General features: G+C 49.6%; 2 protein-coding genes across 2 annotated transcripts in view; both read right to left on the bottom strand.

Annotated features, from left to right (window-relative positions):
* Window positions 1-18,042, bottom strand: part of CYTH1 (cytohesin 1) — a gene marked incomplete at its 3' end in the record, with an annotated part of 375,946 nt that overhangs the window by 128,537 nt on the left and 229,367 nt on the right. The window lies entirely within an intron of this gene.
* Window positions 6,492-18,042, bottom strand: part of TIMP2 (TIMP metallopeptidase inhibitor 2) — a 48,648-nt gene continuing 37,097 nt past the window's right edge. The window contains exons 3-5 of the mRNA XM_079725733.1: window positions 15,864-15,972; window positions 8,133-8,257; window positions 6,492-6,800 (exon numbers count right to left, since the gene is read on the bottom strand). Coding sequence (XP_079581859.1) covers window positions 6,603-6,800; window positions 8,133-8,257; window positions 15,864-15,972 — 432 coding nt within the window. The 3' untranslated portion in view covers window positions 6,492-6,602. The remainder of the gene's footprint in view (window positions 6,801-8,132; window positions 8,258-15,863; window positions 15,973-18,042) is intronic.

The following is an 18,042-nucleotide window of genomic DNA, read 5'->3' as shown; positions in this document are numbered from 1 at the left end:
ACTTTCCCTGTGTGTTTGAGGGCAGCTTTCCCCACCTGCTAATACTGAAATCCTGCTTGAATCCTTACGGAAGCCGTGAGATCCCCCATCCCCACGGCTCTCATAACACCTCTCTGCACACCCGCCTGCCTCCCCCAAACTCCCCCACAAGGCCTCTCACTTGATCCGTCTGGGTGTTACTCCTGCTGCTGGGCTTGGTTTGATCTGCTCCTTTCCCCTCAGGTGGCTCTGGTTTTTTCTTTGTAGCACAGTGGCACTTTGCACAGCTCTGTTACTGTCCTCAAAGCATTGCTTGCATCTTTTTGGCCTCAGGACTAGATTATACAAACTTTTCAAGAGTGTTCAAGACTCTGCCTTTTAAGTCCTGGCACCACCTTGCTTTTGAGCCCTCTGCCCCCAGCACTGCCCAGGGAACACATTGTAGGCCCACCTAGACTTCTCCTTGCCATGTCTGGGCCTGCCTGGGAAGCAAGTGGGTAGAGGCCGAGGGGCCATGGCCTGAAGCTGCCTGTTGAATGGTGTTGAATGGTTGAATGGCGACTCAGTCTGTCTAGTACCTGGGAGAGGAGGTGGTAGATGTCACCCCCAAGCCAGAGAGGCTAAGAATCTATGGTGCCTCCTCTCCTCTTCCCTCCTCTTTCTGGCTGAAAACCAAGGACTCTAAGGCTCCAGAAGGTGATGAAGGGCACTGAGGGAAAGAACCCAGGTCCTGAATCAGCCATGGAGGGCACCCACCAAACATCCCCATTGGTCTTGGCAAGAAATAAACTCCTTTGTGTGAGTCCCTGGGATATTGGGCTCATTGCTACGGTATCCAGAGCTGCCTTAGCTGGTACACCTTCGCTCTCAGATCACAGGAAGGTACGATAAGGCTTTCGGGCCCCAGGGTTGTGGGCATGCTGCATCTGAGGATGAACCCTAGCAAGTGGGAATACAGCAGAGGGGGTTTGATATACCTTGTGTGGTTGGAAGGTGTCCCATAATGACAGGGTGATGCTGCATAGCAGTTTGCCCAGGGCAGTGCTGCTGTTCACCTCTTGATACTACTAATTGTTAATAGCACCCACTTTCTTTCTCAGAAGTGTCCTGGTTTGGAAGAGAAAGCACATAGGGATGAATTTCCCAGATAATTGAATTTTATTCTTTTTTTTTTTTTTCGGTACGCGGGCCTCTCACTGTTTCTTGTTTCTTGGAGGAAAAAAGCTATTAGAGCTAAATGATTCCCCAAATCAAAGCACTGCCTTTCACTGCAAGATGATTCAAGGCAACTGCCTGTGACAGGGTGAGCTGTGGGTCGGCTTGAAGCTTGAACCCAAGGCCAGAGATAGACCTGTCCGTGAACTTGAAAGTCTTAATGTAAAACCATGGCAACAGCACGTCGCTGTTAGGATAAAGCTGACCTTACGGAAATATTGCAGCTCCACCATCTTGGTTTGATTTTAAGTTAGATCAGATAAACAGATCCAGGAATAATTAGGAGGGAAAAGATAGTGCCCCTCAAACGTCTGAAGGATTTTCACCAGCCCTGATGGTTCTTCTACTGCTGCCCTGTCCCCCCACCCCACCCCACCCCACCCCACCCCCGATCGTGGTCTCGCGAACTGGATCCTGCAGAGGCTGCTGCTGTGTTTCCACTTTGAACCCACATGTGTCTGTTGGGGTTCCGGCCAGAGAGCAGGTTGTCCTCAGTTGCTCCCATTGCTTTTCTTTCACAGAATGAGCAAGGCTGAGGGGGAAACAGTGGTGTCTGGTGGAATCCCTAACAATCTGGCTACCCCATATGTGGGTCTTCAGACTGATTTAAAACTGCCTGCAAAGATCAAGAAAACTGGGAAAATTGTTGAAACCGGATCATGAGTGCATGGAGTTCGTTTTGTCATTCTCTGTGTTTCTGTCTATGTTGGAAAATTTCCACAAGAAGTGTTTTTAAAAAGTCACATTTGACCTAAATACATAAAATGAATGAAACGTTTGTGTTAAGACCCCAAATGTGGTCTGCAGGTTGGGACGGGCACCAATGCCAAGTAAGGTCATCTGTATGACACAGAAAGTGTTTGTATTATTCAATATTATTCTAATATGCCTCTGAACCATTTCCCCCATAGATCTCATCATATGGAAAAAACAATCCAGATATTTCTGCAGTGGATGGCATTTAATGCTTTGTCTCACTAACTCTTTACTGCCTCATGAGGCAGCTATGAGTTTGTTCTTGCTGATTAGGGATCTGCTACAGAAAATGGCAAACATGAATCTTCCAGCTTGTCCCTGGAATAACAAATTCTACAAGTGGGCCAGAAGGTGGTCACGTGTTTGAACATACCATGAACGGACTTTCATATGGTGACTCGCAGTGATATGAGACTCTGTTAAAGTTTAAATGATGATGGGGGGACTTCCCTGGCAGCACAGTGGTTAAGAATCTGCCTGCCAATGCAGGGGACACGGGTTCGATACCTGGTTCGATACATGCTGCGGAGCAACTAAGCCCATGCGCCACAACTACTGAGCCTGCACTCTAGAGCCTGCGAGCCACAACTACTGAGCCTGCACGCCACAACTACTGAAGCCCCTGCGCCTAGAGCCTGTGCTCCGCAACACGAGAAGCCACCACAATGAGAAGCCCATGTACCGCAACGAAGAGTAGCCCCCACTCACAGCAACTAGAGAAAGCCCGTGCGCAGCAATGAAGACCCAACACAGCCAAAAATAAACAAACAAACAAACAAATAAATAAATAAGTTAAAAAAAAGAATGATGATGGGACCATTTTTCCCAGCTTGAGGGGGAGAGAAGGGGGGCAGGAGGGCAGGGGGGCAGGGGAGGGGACTTGAGGGAGCGACTGCAATGTATGGACCTTATTTGGATCCTGATTCAAAACAACAAACTATAAAAAAGCATTTACGAGGGCTTCCCTGGTGGCGCAGTGGTTGCGAGTCCGCCTGCCGATGCAGGGGACATGGGTTCGTGCCCCGGTCTGGGAAGATCCCACATGCCGCGGAGAGGCCGGGCCCGTGAGCCATGGCCGCTGAGCCTGCGCATCCGGAGCCTGTGCTCCGCAACGGGAGAGGCCACAGCAGTGAGAAGCCCGCGTACCGCAAAAAAAAAAAAAAGCATTTACGAGACCATCAGAGATGTCTGAACACTGACTAGATCTTCCAAGACATTCATGGATTCTAATTATGTTTTCAAGGTGTGATAAAAGTATTTCAGAAATATTTTTAAAGTAGTTTTTGTTTTGGGACTTCCCTGGTGGTCCAGTGGCTAAGACTCCACGCTCCCAACACAGGGGGCCCGGGTTCAATCCCTGGTCAGGGAACTAGATCCCACATGCCACAACTAAAGATCCCATGTGCCGCAACTAAGACCTGGCGCAGCCAAATCAAAAAATAAATACTAAAAGGATAGTTCTTGTTTTTTTAGAGATATGTACTGAAACATTTACAGATAAAACTGTTTGACATCTGGAATCTTCCCTTCCTGATAATCTCGGGCAGGGTGGTTGGGGGAGTGGGTGCAGGCAGAGAAGAAAGACGGTGGGTTCATTGTGGACGATGCAAGATGGTTGCAGGGCTCTGCTTTCATGTGTGAGTGTGTGTGTGTGTGAAGTGCTCCATAACAGAAAGGAAGAAGTATGTGCTGAATGAAGGGGCCCCGTCCCGCCTCTTGGCCAGTTTAAGAAGCCATATTCACTGTCATCTGCCCCACTCTGCCACATCCCACATAGGCCTCTAAGCACCCAGGCCTGCTTCTCAGGGGATAAACCAACCCGCATCCTCCCGTGTTCCTAATCTAGAAAGCGGCAGCTCGGAACGCCGGACAAGACCACACAGAGATAGCCAGCGTTCTCGTTGATAATACTGTTTATTGTCCACGGACCGAGCGGTCACTCGAGAATGACACAAGGCATCGGAGACATGCGCTGTCTGCTTGTCGACTTTCAACAACTCTCACGTGTTCCCAGCACAGGAAGGTCTCAGACTTCATATTCCAGCAAAATCACATTGCCCCAAAAGTAAAAAAAAAAAACAAAAAAAACAAAAAAATCCAAACAAAAACGAACAAGATCAACAAAGCTTTAAATTACGGCGGCAAGTCCGATATTTCTTAATACTTATCAAGCAAAGATTTGGAAATAACTACAATGTAAACTTTATTTTAAATATTTTGAGTTGCTTGCAGAAGACAAGAATAGAGGGAGGAAAGAGCAGTGCTTAGAACATAACATATAAATTAAACAATGCTGAATGGAGAGCCTTCTTAAACTATATATATATGGCAATTATTTACTGTTGAGGGTATTTGAGTGGCTTCTCTCGGCCACCACCAGGTACTTCATCTTGACTTTTTTTTTCTGCTCAGCATGGCTACAAGACTGATGTGCGTAGACTGAATATAAAGGCCATCTTTTAGAACCAACCTACTCAAAGATTCTTTGCTTTGTAGTAATTGGAACTGGGGAACAAAAGATGGGAGACGGAAAATCAACGATACTCAAGGAACTGAAGAAAAGGTCTGAAGGAATCACCATCATAGGCTAGCTACCACGCCATTTCCACTCTGGGTCCAATGCTCCCACGATGCAGAAACCTTTGAAAAAAAAAGGTGCGAGTCTAACCCCTACCAAGGGTAATAAAAAACACAGCACAGGAATGATTACAACTGATGTCAGAAACAAACCAACACATTAAAAAAAATCAGCAGAAACAGGAGTAAATGTTACATATGATAACACCGTACAGGAAGCAGACGGGGGTGGGGTGTTATACTGATTGGAGGGTCTGGTGTTCTCGTATATACTGAAATCACAAGGACTGGTCCATTATGACATCTTACAAACTTTCTATCACTGTACAGCATGAAGACGCCCTTGGAGCGGGCCGGATTCCTGGAGAGTCCCCTAGTCTGCCCTAGAAAGGGAGTCATCAAGATCTGTGCTGACCAGGTCCCGGGTAGGCATGGGGGCTGCATGCCACTGGTGGGGGGGGTCAGGAGTCTTACAGGTGCTTTGGGGTCACCGCAGAATAGAGCAGGCTTAGAAGATGACTTTGGAAGAATTCTGCAGAAGGACCACTCCCAGGCTGACAGACTTCAGTTTCACTGTGTGTGTTTGCATAGTGTGCATGATAAACTCAGAACAGTTTATCTTTAGAACACAAGTGGGAAGAAAAAGGAGATTATCTTTACTGTTACTGAGAAATTTCTGCCTCTGCTAACTCCCATTTTACTGGCATCAGGAACCCACCTTTAGGGAACAGATAGGTTCCCTAGTTCCCTATGATCTTTCTTAACTGAGAGATCTTCGTAATACAAGAAATATAAGCAGAGGTGGGTACACCTGTAATTTGGGTTCACATATTCTCTAAAAATTCATCTGTAGAAGAATGTCTCTTAAAGCTGGCCACAGAGTCCTGGAGGCCCAGAAAGCAATGAGAATTTTACTGACGCCACCTCCCTCCAAAATCCGTCCTTCCCTGGGGAGGACTTCATTCTACGCTTCGTTAACTTCACTCTCGGGAACCCCCGCATGGCACAGTGACGGTCAGTCTTTGAGGGAGGTCATACTCTAAACCTCTGGCACCTGCTTGGGGGCCTCTGAGGCGTGTTGGGGGACAGAGCGGGACCCAGCTTTTGATGTCCTCAGGATGTGCAGACGGCACAGCCAGCTCATGCCACCAGCCACACACAACCCCTCGCCAAACAAATTTGTGCCCCTCCACCTAGATGCCGGAGGCCAGAAAGAGAAGCAGGGAGCAAGGGGCCTCAGCAGCTCAGGAAGGAACTACAAGGGCAGCCAAGCCCCGCCCCCGCAAATGTCTGCCCCAGGGCAGAACGTGGCAGGTTCCGCCAAGGGCTGGGGTGTGTGTTGGGGGCCAGGGATGGGAATCAAAGGACTTGGCTGGAGCTGAAGCTCGTTGGCCCCGCATCGCTATGAGGCCTGGGAGGGAGGCTCCCGATGGAATTCTGCAGATTAATACGATTAACTGGGGCTCCATCAAGAGCAAGCCACCGGTCCAGGGCTGCTCCCAGACACACAGAAGTCACAGGTACTGGGAGTCCGTGGTGGGCACGGGGGAGTCTGCGGGGGTACAGGGCACTTACAAGGGGCAGGGGCTGCCACCCTGGGGCCAGAGGTGGAAGCTGCAGGAACTGAGGGACATGCCCCTCTCAAGAGGAAAGGGACCTGGTAGGCCTGCTACACAGTCTGGCAACGACCCTCAAAAGTTTCTGCAAAATGCACACTTCCAGGCTCTGCCCTGACCAGGCTGGGGGACCCTTAAGTGCTGCCTGCTCAGCGTTTGTGACAGTGCCAAGGCTGGGCCTGGGAGGGAAGCCCGAGCGTCCTGCCCCCGCGCGCGCTCAAGGATGGGAGAACGAGTTGCGCAGTGTCCAGGCTGGCGGGTGGGGTATGGGACCCACCTCTGCCTCCAGACCCACAACGATGTTGAAAAGGAAAACGGGGGTGGGGAGGAGAATCACACTAATTTAGACCCACTTGGATGACTGTTTTATTCATGCTGTTTCCAGGAAGGGATGTCGGAGCTGGACCAGTCTGAACTCTTGGAGGCTTTCAATTGGCCACAGGGGTGCTGGTGGCCTGCTTACGGGTCCTCGATGTCCAGAAACTCCTGCTTGGGGGGTGCCGCTCCACGGTACCATGCACAGGAGCCGTCGCTTCTCTTGATGCAGGCGAAGAACTTGGCCTGGTGCCCGTTGATGTTCTTCTCCGTGACCCAGTCCATCCAGAGGCACTCGTCCGGAGAGGAGATGTAGCACGGGATCATGGGGCAGCGCGTGATCTAGGAAGGGGGACGCAGAGGTGGATTCAGTCAGGGACCAAGGCCACTCACGGGGGCATCTCCAGAACCTGGCAATGCACCTGGCGAAGGTGCTCAAGGGCAGTTTGCAGAATGAATGACCAAGTTGAGTGCACCAGGAAGGGAGGGAGCTGGGACTGGAGTCCAACCTGCTCCATCAGTAGCCTTTCCTGAGCCCCATACTCTCCAAATGGTAGTAGGCAGCCTGCCCAAGGCGGGACAGTACACTGTCTCTGCACCCCCAGCTACTGCAAATGCTCCTCCACTTTGGGCCATCTGGTCTACCTTCTCTGAGCATGACAAACTGGCTTCAGCTCAGCCCTGCCCTCCTGGGAGTATAACAATAATAACAATAAAGGGTCTTGAATCTACTGGATAGGTTAAAATCAAATTAAAAGGACGTTGTCTTGCTCCCAAGCACGCATGGGTTTAGAGGGGATCGGCAAGTAGCATTTTGGCAAAAGAACCTGAGTTCACAGGAAGGTGAACACCTTCAGGCCAAGCAAAGAAAAAGGAGGAACTTGCTTCTTAACTTCATGTTAGGCACAGAGGAGTTTGCTGGACTTACGTGTAGCTATAGGTCGGAATTCACGTTCTGAACGAGCTAAGGACAGGAGGGCCCATCTACCAGGATGGGCAGGAGGGCTGCACAAGCAGCACCAACCGGCATAGGCCAATCCCTGCAGCCTGCACAGGGCTGCGCTGGGCCAGCATCTTCTGAATCCAGACTCGCATCCTGTGCTGGGGCTGGGGGAGGGGCAGTGCTGATGTGTTAGGAGACAACAGGATGGGAGCCTGCGCAGCCGTGGAGGAGATCTCACCTTTTATGGCTGTTTCTAAGCATTAGCGCCGCTGTAACTGTGCTTGGTGCAACCTCTGGGCCGCTTTTAAGAAGAGGGGCTGGGGCTTCAGCACACAGACCCCACATTTACACGGACCCATGCATGGAAATGGCTGGTATGTTGGCAAAAGCATAGCACCCGGGACACTCTTTCACAAGGCACACAATTCTCTGCACTTGTACATTTGTAGAAAGATACTCCTAGGACCATGTTCTCCCCACAAAACTCCTCCTCCTAGAAGGCTTCCTTCCTAGAAGCTACAGGCCACATGGTCAGATTCCCCTTACCTCCCAAATGTCCCTGGCCGGACATTCTCACTTGTGGGTAGGCCACACCTCCCCAGAGCCCTGTCCTAAGTTGGGACTCCGTGGACTGAGAGGCCCAGGAAAGCCAGGGATCAAATCCCAGCAGTCCACCCACCTGGAGGAGGTGGTGATGAGGTGAAGCCTGGGAGGAGGTAGTGGTGGCTTACCTTGCACTCACAGCCCATCTGGTACCTGTGGTTCAGGCTCTTCTTCTGGGTGGTGCTCAGGGTGTCCCAGGGCACGATGAAGTCACAGAGGGTGATGTGCATCTTGCCATTCCCCTCGGCCTTTCCTGAGTAGACAGGGGTCACCAAGCTCAGGACAAGTTATGGGTTCTCATCCTTCTCCTGCATTTGGATGCGGCTTGGGCATGGGGAGGGTCAGTTCTGACAGTACCGTGTGCTGTGGGCTCAGTTGTGTCCCCTCCAAAACTCAGATGTTGAAGCCCTTACCCCTAGCACGTCAGGATGTGACTGAATTAGGAAAGAAGGCCTTTCAAGGATTGATTAAAATGAGGTCATTAGGGTGAATCCTAATCCAATAGGACTGGTGCCCTTATAAGAGGAAGAGATTAGACACAGACAGACACAGAGGGACGACCATGTGGGGACACAGGGAGAAAGTGGCCGTCCACAAGCCACAGAGAGAGGCCTCAGAAGAAACCAACCCTGCCAACACCTTGATCTTGGACTTCCAGACTCCAGAATTGTGAGAAAATAAATTTCTGTTGTTTAACCAGTCTGTGGCTTTCGTTATAGCAACCCGAGCACACTCATACACTGTGGAATATTTATTCTGAGTATAAAAAGAATGCAAGCTCACTGTAGAAAACTTAGAAAAGGTAGGAAATAATTTTTAAAAACTTCTCTCTTTTCATTACCTAGAGCTAAATTTTGATGCATTTCCTTCCAATATTCTTTTTTTTTTTTTTTGCGGTACGCGGGCCTCTCACTATTGTGGCCTCTCCCACTGTGGAGCACAGGCTCCGGACGCGCAGGCTCAGGGGCCATGGCTCACGGGCCCAGCTGCTCTGAGGCATGTGGGATCCTCCCGGACCGGGGCACGAACCCGTGTCCCCTGCATTGGCAGGCGGACCCCCAACCACTGCGCCACCAGGGAAGCCCCTTCCAATATTCTTTTATGCACACGTATTCACACACAAAAGATCATGTTGTACGTAGATTGTATTGTTTCCTGGATTTTTCCACCAAATATTTATTCCTAAACATTTCCTCCATTTGATGTTGAACTTGTAATTCTGGGTTGTTCCGTTATGAACAGTAAAAACAGAATTTTACAAAATCAGAAATCTGCCCTGAATTCCTTTTATTGGGGATGATGAGATGCTGTTGGTACCTTAGGCTCCTGACTCAGCCTCCTTCCTCCTTTTGTGAAGAGTTATCATTGGTGACAGCCCGGGCATTAGCTGAGCAGGAGAAAAAGACAAGCCAGCATATTCTGGTGACTGACAGAACCTAACGAGGGCCAGGGAGGTCATCTAAAATGTTGTCCCTCCTGCTACAATGGCACCTTGTCAAGAGGCACAGATGCCTAGTGATGACACCAGAGCCTGGCAGAGAGCGACACGCGATTCCCTCAGAGGCAGACAGGAGCCCCGGGCTGCACCCTCAGCATCTCAGCTTGACAAAGCTGCAGTGCATCCGACTTAATGATCTCAGGCATAGCCCTGGCCACGAACAATCTGCTAATAGAAACATAGCTCAGCGAAGCGCTGATGCAGCTTGTCGTCAACTGTGCCCCATCGGGAGGAAGTGAAACAGAAATCTATTGCCAGGGGAAAGATGAGATGGGCTGCCTGAGGCTGCGAGCGGCACCAGTGACATCGTTTGCCACCTGCCCATCCTTGGCTGGGCAGGTGGCAGGAAGCAGTCCCCAGGTATGAATTCTCATGCTCTTACTTCTTCTTTAAACACGCCTCTTACCTTCAGGAGCTCTATTTTTCCTTGTATCTGTTTAGAGTTGTATGACATTCCAGGTAAAGAAAGGGATCAAGGAGCAGAATGACTACTGTAGCATTCCTGATCCTAATAACTAAAAAAATATACGTTTGGGTGGCCTTAAACGTCAAAAATAGCTATTTTTTTTTCTAGGCCTGTAGCTATTTTCTATGAGTTCAGAATAGATGAGGAGCAAAATGGACAGATGGCAAGTAACTCCTTCCCACAGCCTGGTTTCTTCTGGCACTTACTACCTTGCCCAGCCTGGTCATTCATCAGAGGCAGGCTGAGTACTCATTCTAGTCCCTCCCTCCAGACTTCCGTAGCAACTTCCACTGTGTCAGGTGACTGGCACCAATATCCCACTTCACATTGTTCTTTGCCTTTCTTACGTATCTTGTTCCTTAACCAGCTCATAAACATGACGGGTAAGGGTTGTGTCTTAATCCTTTTTTATCCATAGTTCCTTGCACATAGTAATGGCTCAATAAAAGTCTGCTGACGATGGCGTGGGTATCTGTTCTAACAATGGGCTTCATTATCTTTTTCTTGCTGTCTTCCTCTTTAATCTTTTCACCACCAATTCAAACTTCCACAGAGAACGGGCAAAGGCAGGGCATGGGGATGAAATGGAAATTGTATAGTTTCAGTGGTCCCAGTTACTGGGCTCACATGAGCTTTAACTGTCACGTGTAAATGGTGTAGCATCTCAGAATGTTAAAAGGCGACCCCTTTCAGTAGACGTAATTAAGACTTGGTTGGGCACGTGAGCATCTGTCTGCCTTGGAAAAAAAGCAAAGTCTTTCTGGCTACAGAAAAACAGGAATTAATTAAAATTTGTAACTGAGGGTTGTATGTTTATTTTTCCTTCCGGAGGAGAGAACTGTAGAAGAAAATTACAGGGCCGATTCCATAACAGTTCCTGAACACAAGCGTCTCACGGAGCCAACTCAACATGTGAAGTTGACTCATCAGCCCAGGAGGAGGTGGGCTGCCCCAGGCTATGTGGTCACTCGTGGGGCTGCAGCCAGCGCTGGCTGAGTGGTTTACTGCGCCCCGTGATTCTTGGTTAGCCCATTCTGACTCCAGGAAAACAAGATCTAGAGTCTGTTCTTTAGAAATTAAACACCAGATTTGTTCCAGAGCTGTCTCGCCGAGCAAGGGAAGGAAGTCAGATTAGAAACGTCCCTCTGTAATGGGGTGAGTCAGCCACCAGTGGAAGTGCTTTTTATTAATCTTATGTTCCACGGCCAGTTAGGGAACTAAAATGTGTCCCATGTCACTTGCTTGCTTCCAATACTAAATGTGAAGTAGTCAAGATGATAGGCACACAGTTACCACGTGAATTCCTCTTCAAGTGTTTTTAATTTTTTTATAAGTGGAGCTACAATTTGGATGGTTTCATGTGTATGCAGCAAGCTTCTGAAATGTGTGTGGCAATTACTTGTATAACTGTCTTCTGATTCAGCCTGGGGACAATTGAAAGGGCCTGTAATAGGAGCAGCACAGGTCACATACATGTTACATGTTAAATAGCACATATGAATGGCTGAGCTTCCACGTGGGAAAAATATCAATGTTATCACGAGTGACTTGAAATTATGAGGCTTTCTGCATTTGACTCACAATGCTCCCTTGGGACATGAAGTCTTTCCCTTTCAGAAAAGGGTCTGAGCACAACTGATTTTCCCTCCACGTCCCCCAAAAGAAATAAAAGCAACCACCAGCAAACAATCACCACGCAGCCACCACGTGGACCTCCCCTCTTGTCCTGGACCCACCTGCTAAGCAGCCCTGCGGTCTCCTTGCACTCTCGGGGTAAGCGGAATGGGACAGGACCCAAGCCCCACGCTCTGCGGAGACACTGCTGGGGCTCCTGGCTGCTGGACATAAGCCATCTCCCCGTCCTGCCCCAGGATCCGGCCAAAGGGCCCCATGGTCTGGACCACCCATCTCGTGGAATGAAGGGCGGTGCCCCGCTCCTCAGAATCTCAGGGCAAGAGGCAGGTCTGACTCACTGAGAAGGGCCCCAGGAGATGAAATAATGTCCAGAGGCTACTGACCTCGAGGGAGGTGACCAACCATGGCTGCTGGGGCTCAGCTCTCTTGAGTGTGTGCAGACTGGCTATTTGGCACCTCTGGAACAAAAGGTCTGCCTTGACACAGAGGAGGGCAGGTTCTCAGTCCTGGCCGCACACTGGACTCTCCTAGGGAGCTTTACAAATGCTGATGCCGGGGCCCCACCCCTGGAGATTCTGCTTGAATTGGTCTGGGGTGCCGCCTGGGCATCAGGGTTTTTGCAAACTCCCTGTGGAATTCCAACGAGCAGTGCATGTGGAGGACTGCTGGGTTAGGCGTTGGGGCAGTGAGACTTCTAAACCTGGACCAGTGATGGAAGAAGCAGAGTGTAACAGACCCAGGGGTCAGGCGGACCAGGGTCTAAATCCTGGCGGCACCATTGCACCACTCCCCGGCAGTGTGACGCTGTCAGGGGTGTGCTGAGAAACGCCTGACCAGCAGCTCTCCTGGGAGGAAAAGCTCTGGTGTGTAGCGTTTGCCCTAATTCTGTGGTGTAAATACTCCCCCTCTGGCCAATTTCAAGCTACCACCATGACATCAACCGAAGTTTAACAATCAGCTTGAAAGTGAAAGTGGGTTCAGGCACACACCACGGGACCTGGGAGCACGGCTCCAACCTCTACTCCTCAGTTTTCCTCATCTGTAAAATGGGGATAATAGGGGGTAGTGAGGATTAAATGGAACCCACATGGAAAACATTTGGAGAACGTCAGCGCCAGGAAAAGGGTGCTCCTATTTCAATTAACAGGGAGCTGGTGAAGCCTGATGTAGAGGCCTTTAAGACAGAGCCTCAGCGTGGGTAAGGATTCAGCTGGGCATGTCTGGAAGCAGGTCCTAGCCCACACTGAGGTCGCTTTTCCACCAGGAGCCGCCCACGACAGGATGCAGGCTCTCCCTCCTTGAATAAGGGCTTCGGCAGCTCTGCAGTTTGGCCAGACAGCCCTTAGAGGGCAGTGTGGAGACCCAGCAGGACGGCTGAGGCTCTCATTTTAAAGGGTGTTAGAGACAAGGACAACAAAAGGACACAGGAAATTAGAAGCCTTTGATTTGCTAGGGCAATAAGGTCCCTAAACCAGGTGTGTCTCCGCCAGTGCCATTTCCTGTGCTACTGTGATGTCACAGTCAGGTTGTCAGCTCTCTGCATTGTGATTTTCTCCTCATCCACTTATGTTTCCTACTGTAAAAACAGTAGATACTGCAAATGTGAAATGGTGCAGCTGTTTTGTAAAACAGTCTGTCAGTTCCTCAAATGGTGAAACACAGAGTCACCGTAGGTCCTGCAGTTCCTAAGTATCTACCCAAGAGAAATGAAAACACACGTCCAGGCAAAAACTTGCACACACATGTTCAGAGCAGCATTGCTCATAATAGACAAAAGGCAGAAACTACCCCAGTGAAATGCTGAATGGATAGGCAAAATGTAGTACATCCATCCAGTGGAATATTATTTGGCCATAAAAAGGAGTGAAGTTCTGATACATGTTACAACATGAACAAAACATTAAAAACATTAAAAACTTTAAAAAACATTATGCTGAAAGAAGCCAGACACAAAGGACCATATGTTACATGATTCCATTCATAAGAAAGTCCAGAGTAAAGAAATCTACAAAGAAAGATTAGTGGTTGCTGTGAGCTGGGGTCAGGGGAGAATGGGGGTTAGGAAGGTAATAGCTAAAAGGTATAGAGTTTCTTTTTGACTTGCACACCTCTGTAAATACACCCAGACCCTTATACACTTATTATACACTTTAAATGGGTGAATTGTATGCTGTGTGAATTATATCTCAATAAAGATGTTAAAAAATAATAGGTGTTCAAAAGAAAACATTTAGCAAGTTCAGAAGGGCCTATAAAGGAAGGAAAAAAAATCTCCCATTATCCCCAAGGAGAGGGACAAAAGTCTTGAGGTATTGACAAAGAAACTCACGGAAGCAGGTGCTGGATGTGAGCATTTTGTGGAAGGGAGGGAGGTACTCGTCCAAGGAGAGATTCCAGAAGCCTCCTTGGCCCCGCTGCACCTCCCTTCCTGCAGCACCGCCCTTGCACGGCCAAGGTCAGTACCTTCTCCCGACACTACATCTTCTGGGTCCTGGCACCTGCTAGGGTCTCTGCCTCTTTGTACCTTTTAAGCATTCACTCACTATTCACATTTCCCCACGTGTGAAACTTATCTTACTTTCTTTAACTTCTTCTCCTGTCCCCCCCAGGTGGGAACATGGGCTTCCTGACAGCAGGGCCCCAGGATCTCTCTTCCTGAACCTCCTGCCATGCCGAGCACAGAGCTAGGCACCCAGTGGGCACCCGCTAAACATGTGTCGAAATATGTGAATAACCTGGACGGAAGAAAATCCCCCAAATCATGGAGATTTGGATTTGGAATTAATTTTATGATTAAATTGGGATTTGGGGAACAAAATAGGATGTCGGTCTAGGGGAGGTGTCCTGTCTCTTCTTTTTTCTTAAGTGTGTGATCTGACTCCTACTTTCCCTAGAAGAGGACAGTGAGGTTCCTTGGCTGACCCAGACAGCACCGGCCAGTATAGGGGCCACCAGCTACAGATGGCTGTTCACATTTACATTTAAATCAATTGCAATGAAGTATAATGAAAGCCCCAGCCCCTCAGTTGCACCAGCCACAGCTCAAGTGCTCAGCAGCCACGTGTGGTTCATGGCGGTCATACCGGACAGCACGGGCATACAGCATTTACGGCATCACTGGAGGTTCTGTTAGACCGGGGGGGGGCTCTCAACTCAGGGTGATTCTGCCCCCGCCCCGGGAACATTTGGTGATGTCGGAGACCCCACGACTGGGGGGAGGATGTTACAGCAATTAGTGGGTAGAAGCCAGGGATGTAGCTAAATATCCTACATGCATAGGAAAAGCCCCCCAACAAAGAATGATCTAGTCTCAAATGTCAATAGTGCTGATTATGAGGACACCTTCTCTGGACTCTGGCGGGGGAAGCCTAGGTGGGTGGGCAGAGGAGGCAGTAGAAAGAAGTAAAGGTAAATCATTTTATGTAAGAATAAAAGAGTATAATTTTTAAAAGAGATGCAGTGATAGATAAAATGTGGTCTATCCACACAACAGAGTATTATTCAGCCTTAAAAAAGGAGGAAATTCTGACATTTGCTGCAACATGGCTGACCCCTGAGAACATTATGCGCAGTGAAATCAGCCCATCACAAAAGGGCAAACGCTGTAGGATTCCACTTTTATGAGGTCCCTAGAGGAGTCAGATTCACCGAGACGGAAAGCAGAATGGACATGGCCAGGGCTGGGGTGAGGGGGAGTTTAACAGGCCTGGAGTTTCAGTTTGGGAAGATGAAAGTTCTGGAGACGGATGGTGGTGATGGTTGTACAACAATGTGAATGTGCTTCATGCCACTGAACTGTCCACCTAAAAATGGCTAAAGTGGTAAATTTTATGTTATATATATTTTATCACAGTAAAAAAAAAGAGGGATATGATGAACAAAGCAGCAGGTGAGTAGAGAGCATAATAATATCAAGAGATTTAACATGAGGTTTCCACTCTCCTTCCCCGCCTCCTGTCCAGGCTTGAGCACTTCCAGCATCTCACCTCTTTTGAGTCCACCTGACCTCACATTTCCTATGAATACCGGTTTACTTTGTTCCTTCCCATTAAGTCACATTGGTTCCACTATTCTAACAAGGGGAATGCCTAGGACAGGAGGAAATTCACTAATTTTCTGACGGGCATTAGGCAGGGAATCCCCGAGACTTCCGAATAGCACTGTGCGTATCGTCAGGGCTCTGTTCCACTTCGAGCCGCCCTGCCTCCCCGCCCCTGGACGGTCTCTAAGAACGTTCCATGCCCATATCCACATACACACCTGCAATGAGATACTCCTTCTTTCCTCCAATGTCCAGTGAGACCCCACACACTGCGGAGGAGGGGGCCGTGTAGATAAACTCTATGTCCTTGTCAGGTCCCTTGAACATCTGGTAAGAGGAGGATGAGGAACGTAAACGAATTGGGCGGCACAGCCACATTCCCATCCCGAACATGGCGGGGCGCCCCAACCTGCACCCCTGGTACTGCCAACAGGGAAAAGGGGATGGAGATGTACCAGTGAGACAGATTAGAAGATGACCATTCCTCATGCACAGGATTCCCTGGAGTCGCTCTGATTTACTTCTTAGTGTGGCAGTTGTCACCAGGCTGGGCATGAGATTGTCATCCAGAGGGACCCGCCTCAGATAACACACCTGCTCTCCCTACCACCTGTGAAGTCATCTCAGAATCCCTGGGGAGGGGCTTATGTATCTCCAGGTGATTCTGACCCATCACGGAGGATCACCACTTTTGTGTATTTCCAGGAATTTTAAGCACTGGCTACTTGACGGGAACCAGAGCGGAGAGGCACCTCTCAGTTAGGATGAACTCCTTGGGCAAGTGGAGTTTGACTTTTCAACTTGTGATTTTCTTACAGCCTCTTGGGAACAGACCTGCTGCCCAGGTGAAGGGGTGCATTGTTCCAGTGCCCGGGCAGGAAGTGAGAAAGCCACAGCCAAGGAGCTCCTGCGGCCCCATCGGGGACAGTGATAGGCAGTGGCCTGAGTGTGGCCCTCAACTGCCCTCAACTGCCAGGGGGTGCAGGCTGCTGGAAGCCAGGTGAGCGGGGGTGGGGGTAATGGAAAGGGGAGCGCACGCATGCGCCAGTACCACACAACAGAGGAGGTTAAACACGGCTGTAGATCACAGACACGCGGGCTCCACGATTCCGCACGAACTGCATCAGGACTCTTGCTGTGGCTAAACCGAGATTAATGGCGTTGCTTGGTTTTGGGGGGAAGAGTTTCAACAAGCAAACTCAAATGGAACAGGGTCATCCCAATGTCACGATGAACTGGCTTTGCAAGAGCTACACCCCAACTCATGCCAAGAAAGGTTATAAATGACGTCTGTCACCAAAGGGCTGAAAGTGCTTCTTTGCTGTCAACACCTGCCTTCTCACGACCCCTCAATGAGTCGTGAGAGCAGAGATAGCTGTCCGTCCCGCTTCATAAATAGAGGTGTAGGCACTGAGACACTGGGTCACCTCTTTAAATGACATAGGCGCAATGATTAAGCATTTCTTTGACCTTCTGGTAACATTTATGTTCTATTTTTTATTTTTGTAACAAAATTAAATATGGATGGCCACAACTACTAACCAGGTCGAAAAGCTGTTCCTCCAGCTGGAGCCTAGAATCTTCTTCCCTCTTATAGACCAAGTTAGTTATTGTCAACAACAATAACCTTCCATCAGCACTGGTCCTGTCTTCCCAACCTCCCCCCAACGTCCTCCCCCCCTCCCCACCACGTCCTCCCCTCTCTCCCTCCCTCCCAAATACGGGCTCCTTGCCATATGACCTTGAACACAACCACCATTCTGAAAACCTAACAAATGCCACCACCCCCTCGGTCTGCAGCCCCCAATGCCTCCCGTCCCTCCCCTCCCCCGGCGAAGCATCTTCTCCGTCACCGGCCAGGCTGCCATGTCCATTTCTTCCTCAACTCCCCTCTCTCAGGAAGTTGTCCCTAGCACACCTGTCCACAGGCGTCCTCCTCTCTCCAAATCCCCCCCCCTCTTAGAACATAAAGCTAACCAGGCAAGACTAGAGTCCACCCGCAGTTTGGGGGAATTCGGTCATCTGCTCTCGCATTGGTCGTGGGCTCCCAGAGGCAACAGCCAAGTTCCCACTGCCTCTGAACCCGCCATGGAGAGGTGAAGAGGCACTCACAGAACGTTCCACAGATGCTGTGAACTTGGTACCTTAAGGCTGAGGCTCATGAAGATAACACATTTCTGAAATAACCTAGCTGATGGGAACAGACCATGCCCACACAACTCAGCATTTACGGATTAAGGAAAATCAGATCCACCTGCGGCTTGATGCCCTTGCTCCTAGCTGTCTGCCTCAGAGGTGGCTGGACCGAGTCCTAGGGACCCAGTGGTGCACTGACAAGGTGGGACAGCCCCGCCTGGTCCCCGGCCCTGCTCCCAAACCTCCCACAGCTCTGCCCAA

The sequence above is a fragment of the Hyperoodon ampullatus genome, assembly GCF_949752795.1.
Source record: "Hyperoodon ampullatus genome assembly, chromosome: 19".
In the NCBI taxonomy this organism is placed as follows: Eukaryota; Metazoa; Chordata; class Mammalia; order Artiodactyla; family Ziphiidae; genus Hyperoodon; species Hyperoodon ampullatus.
This window is presented reverse-complemented; position numbering and strand designations above follow the sequence as displayed.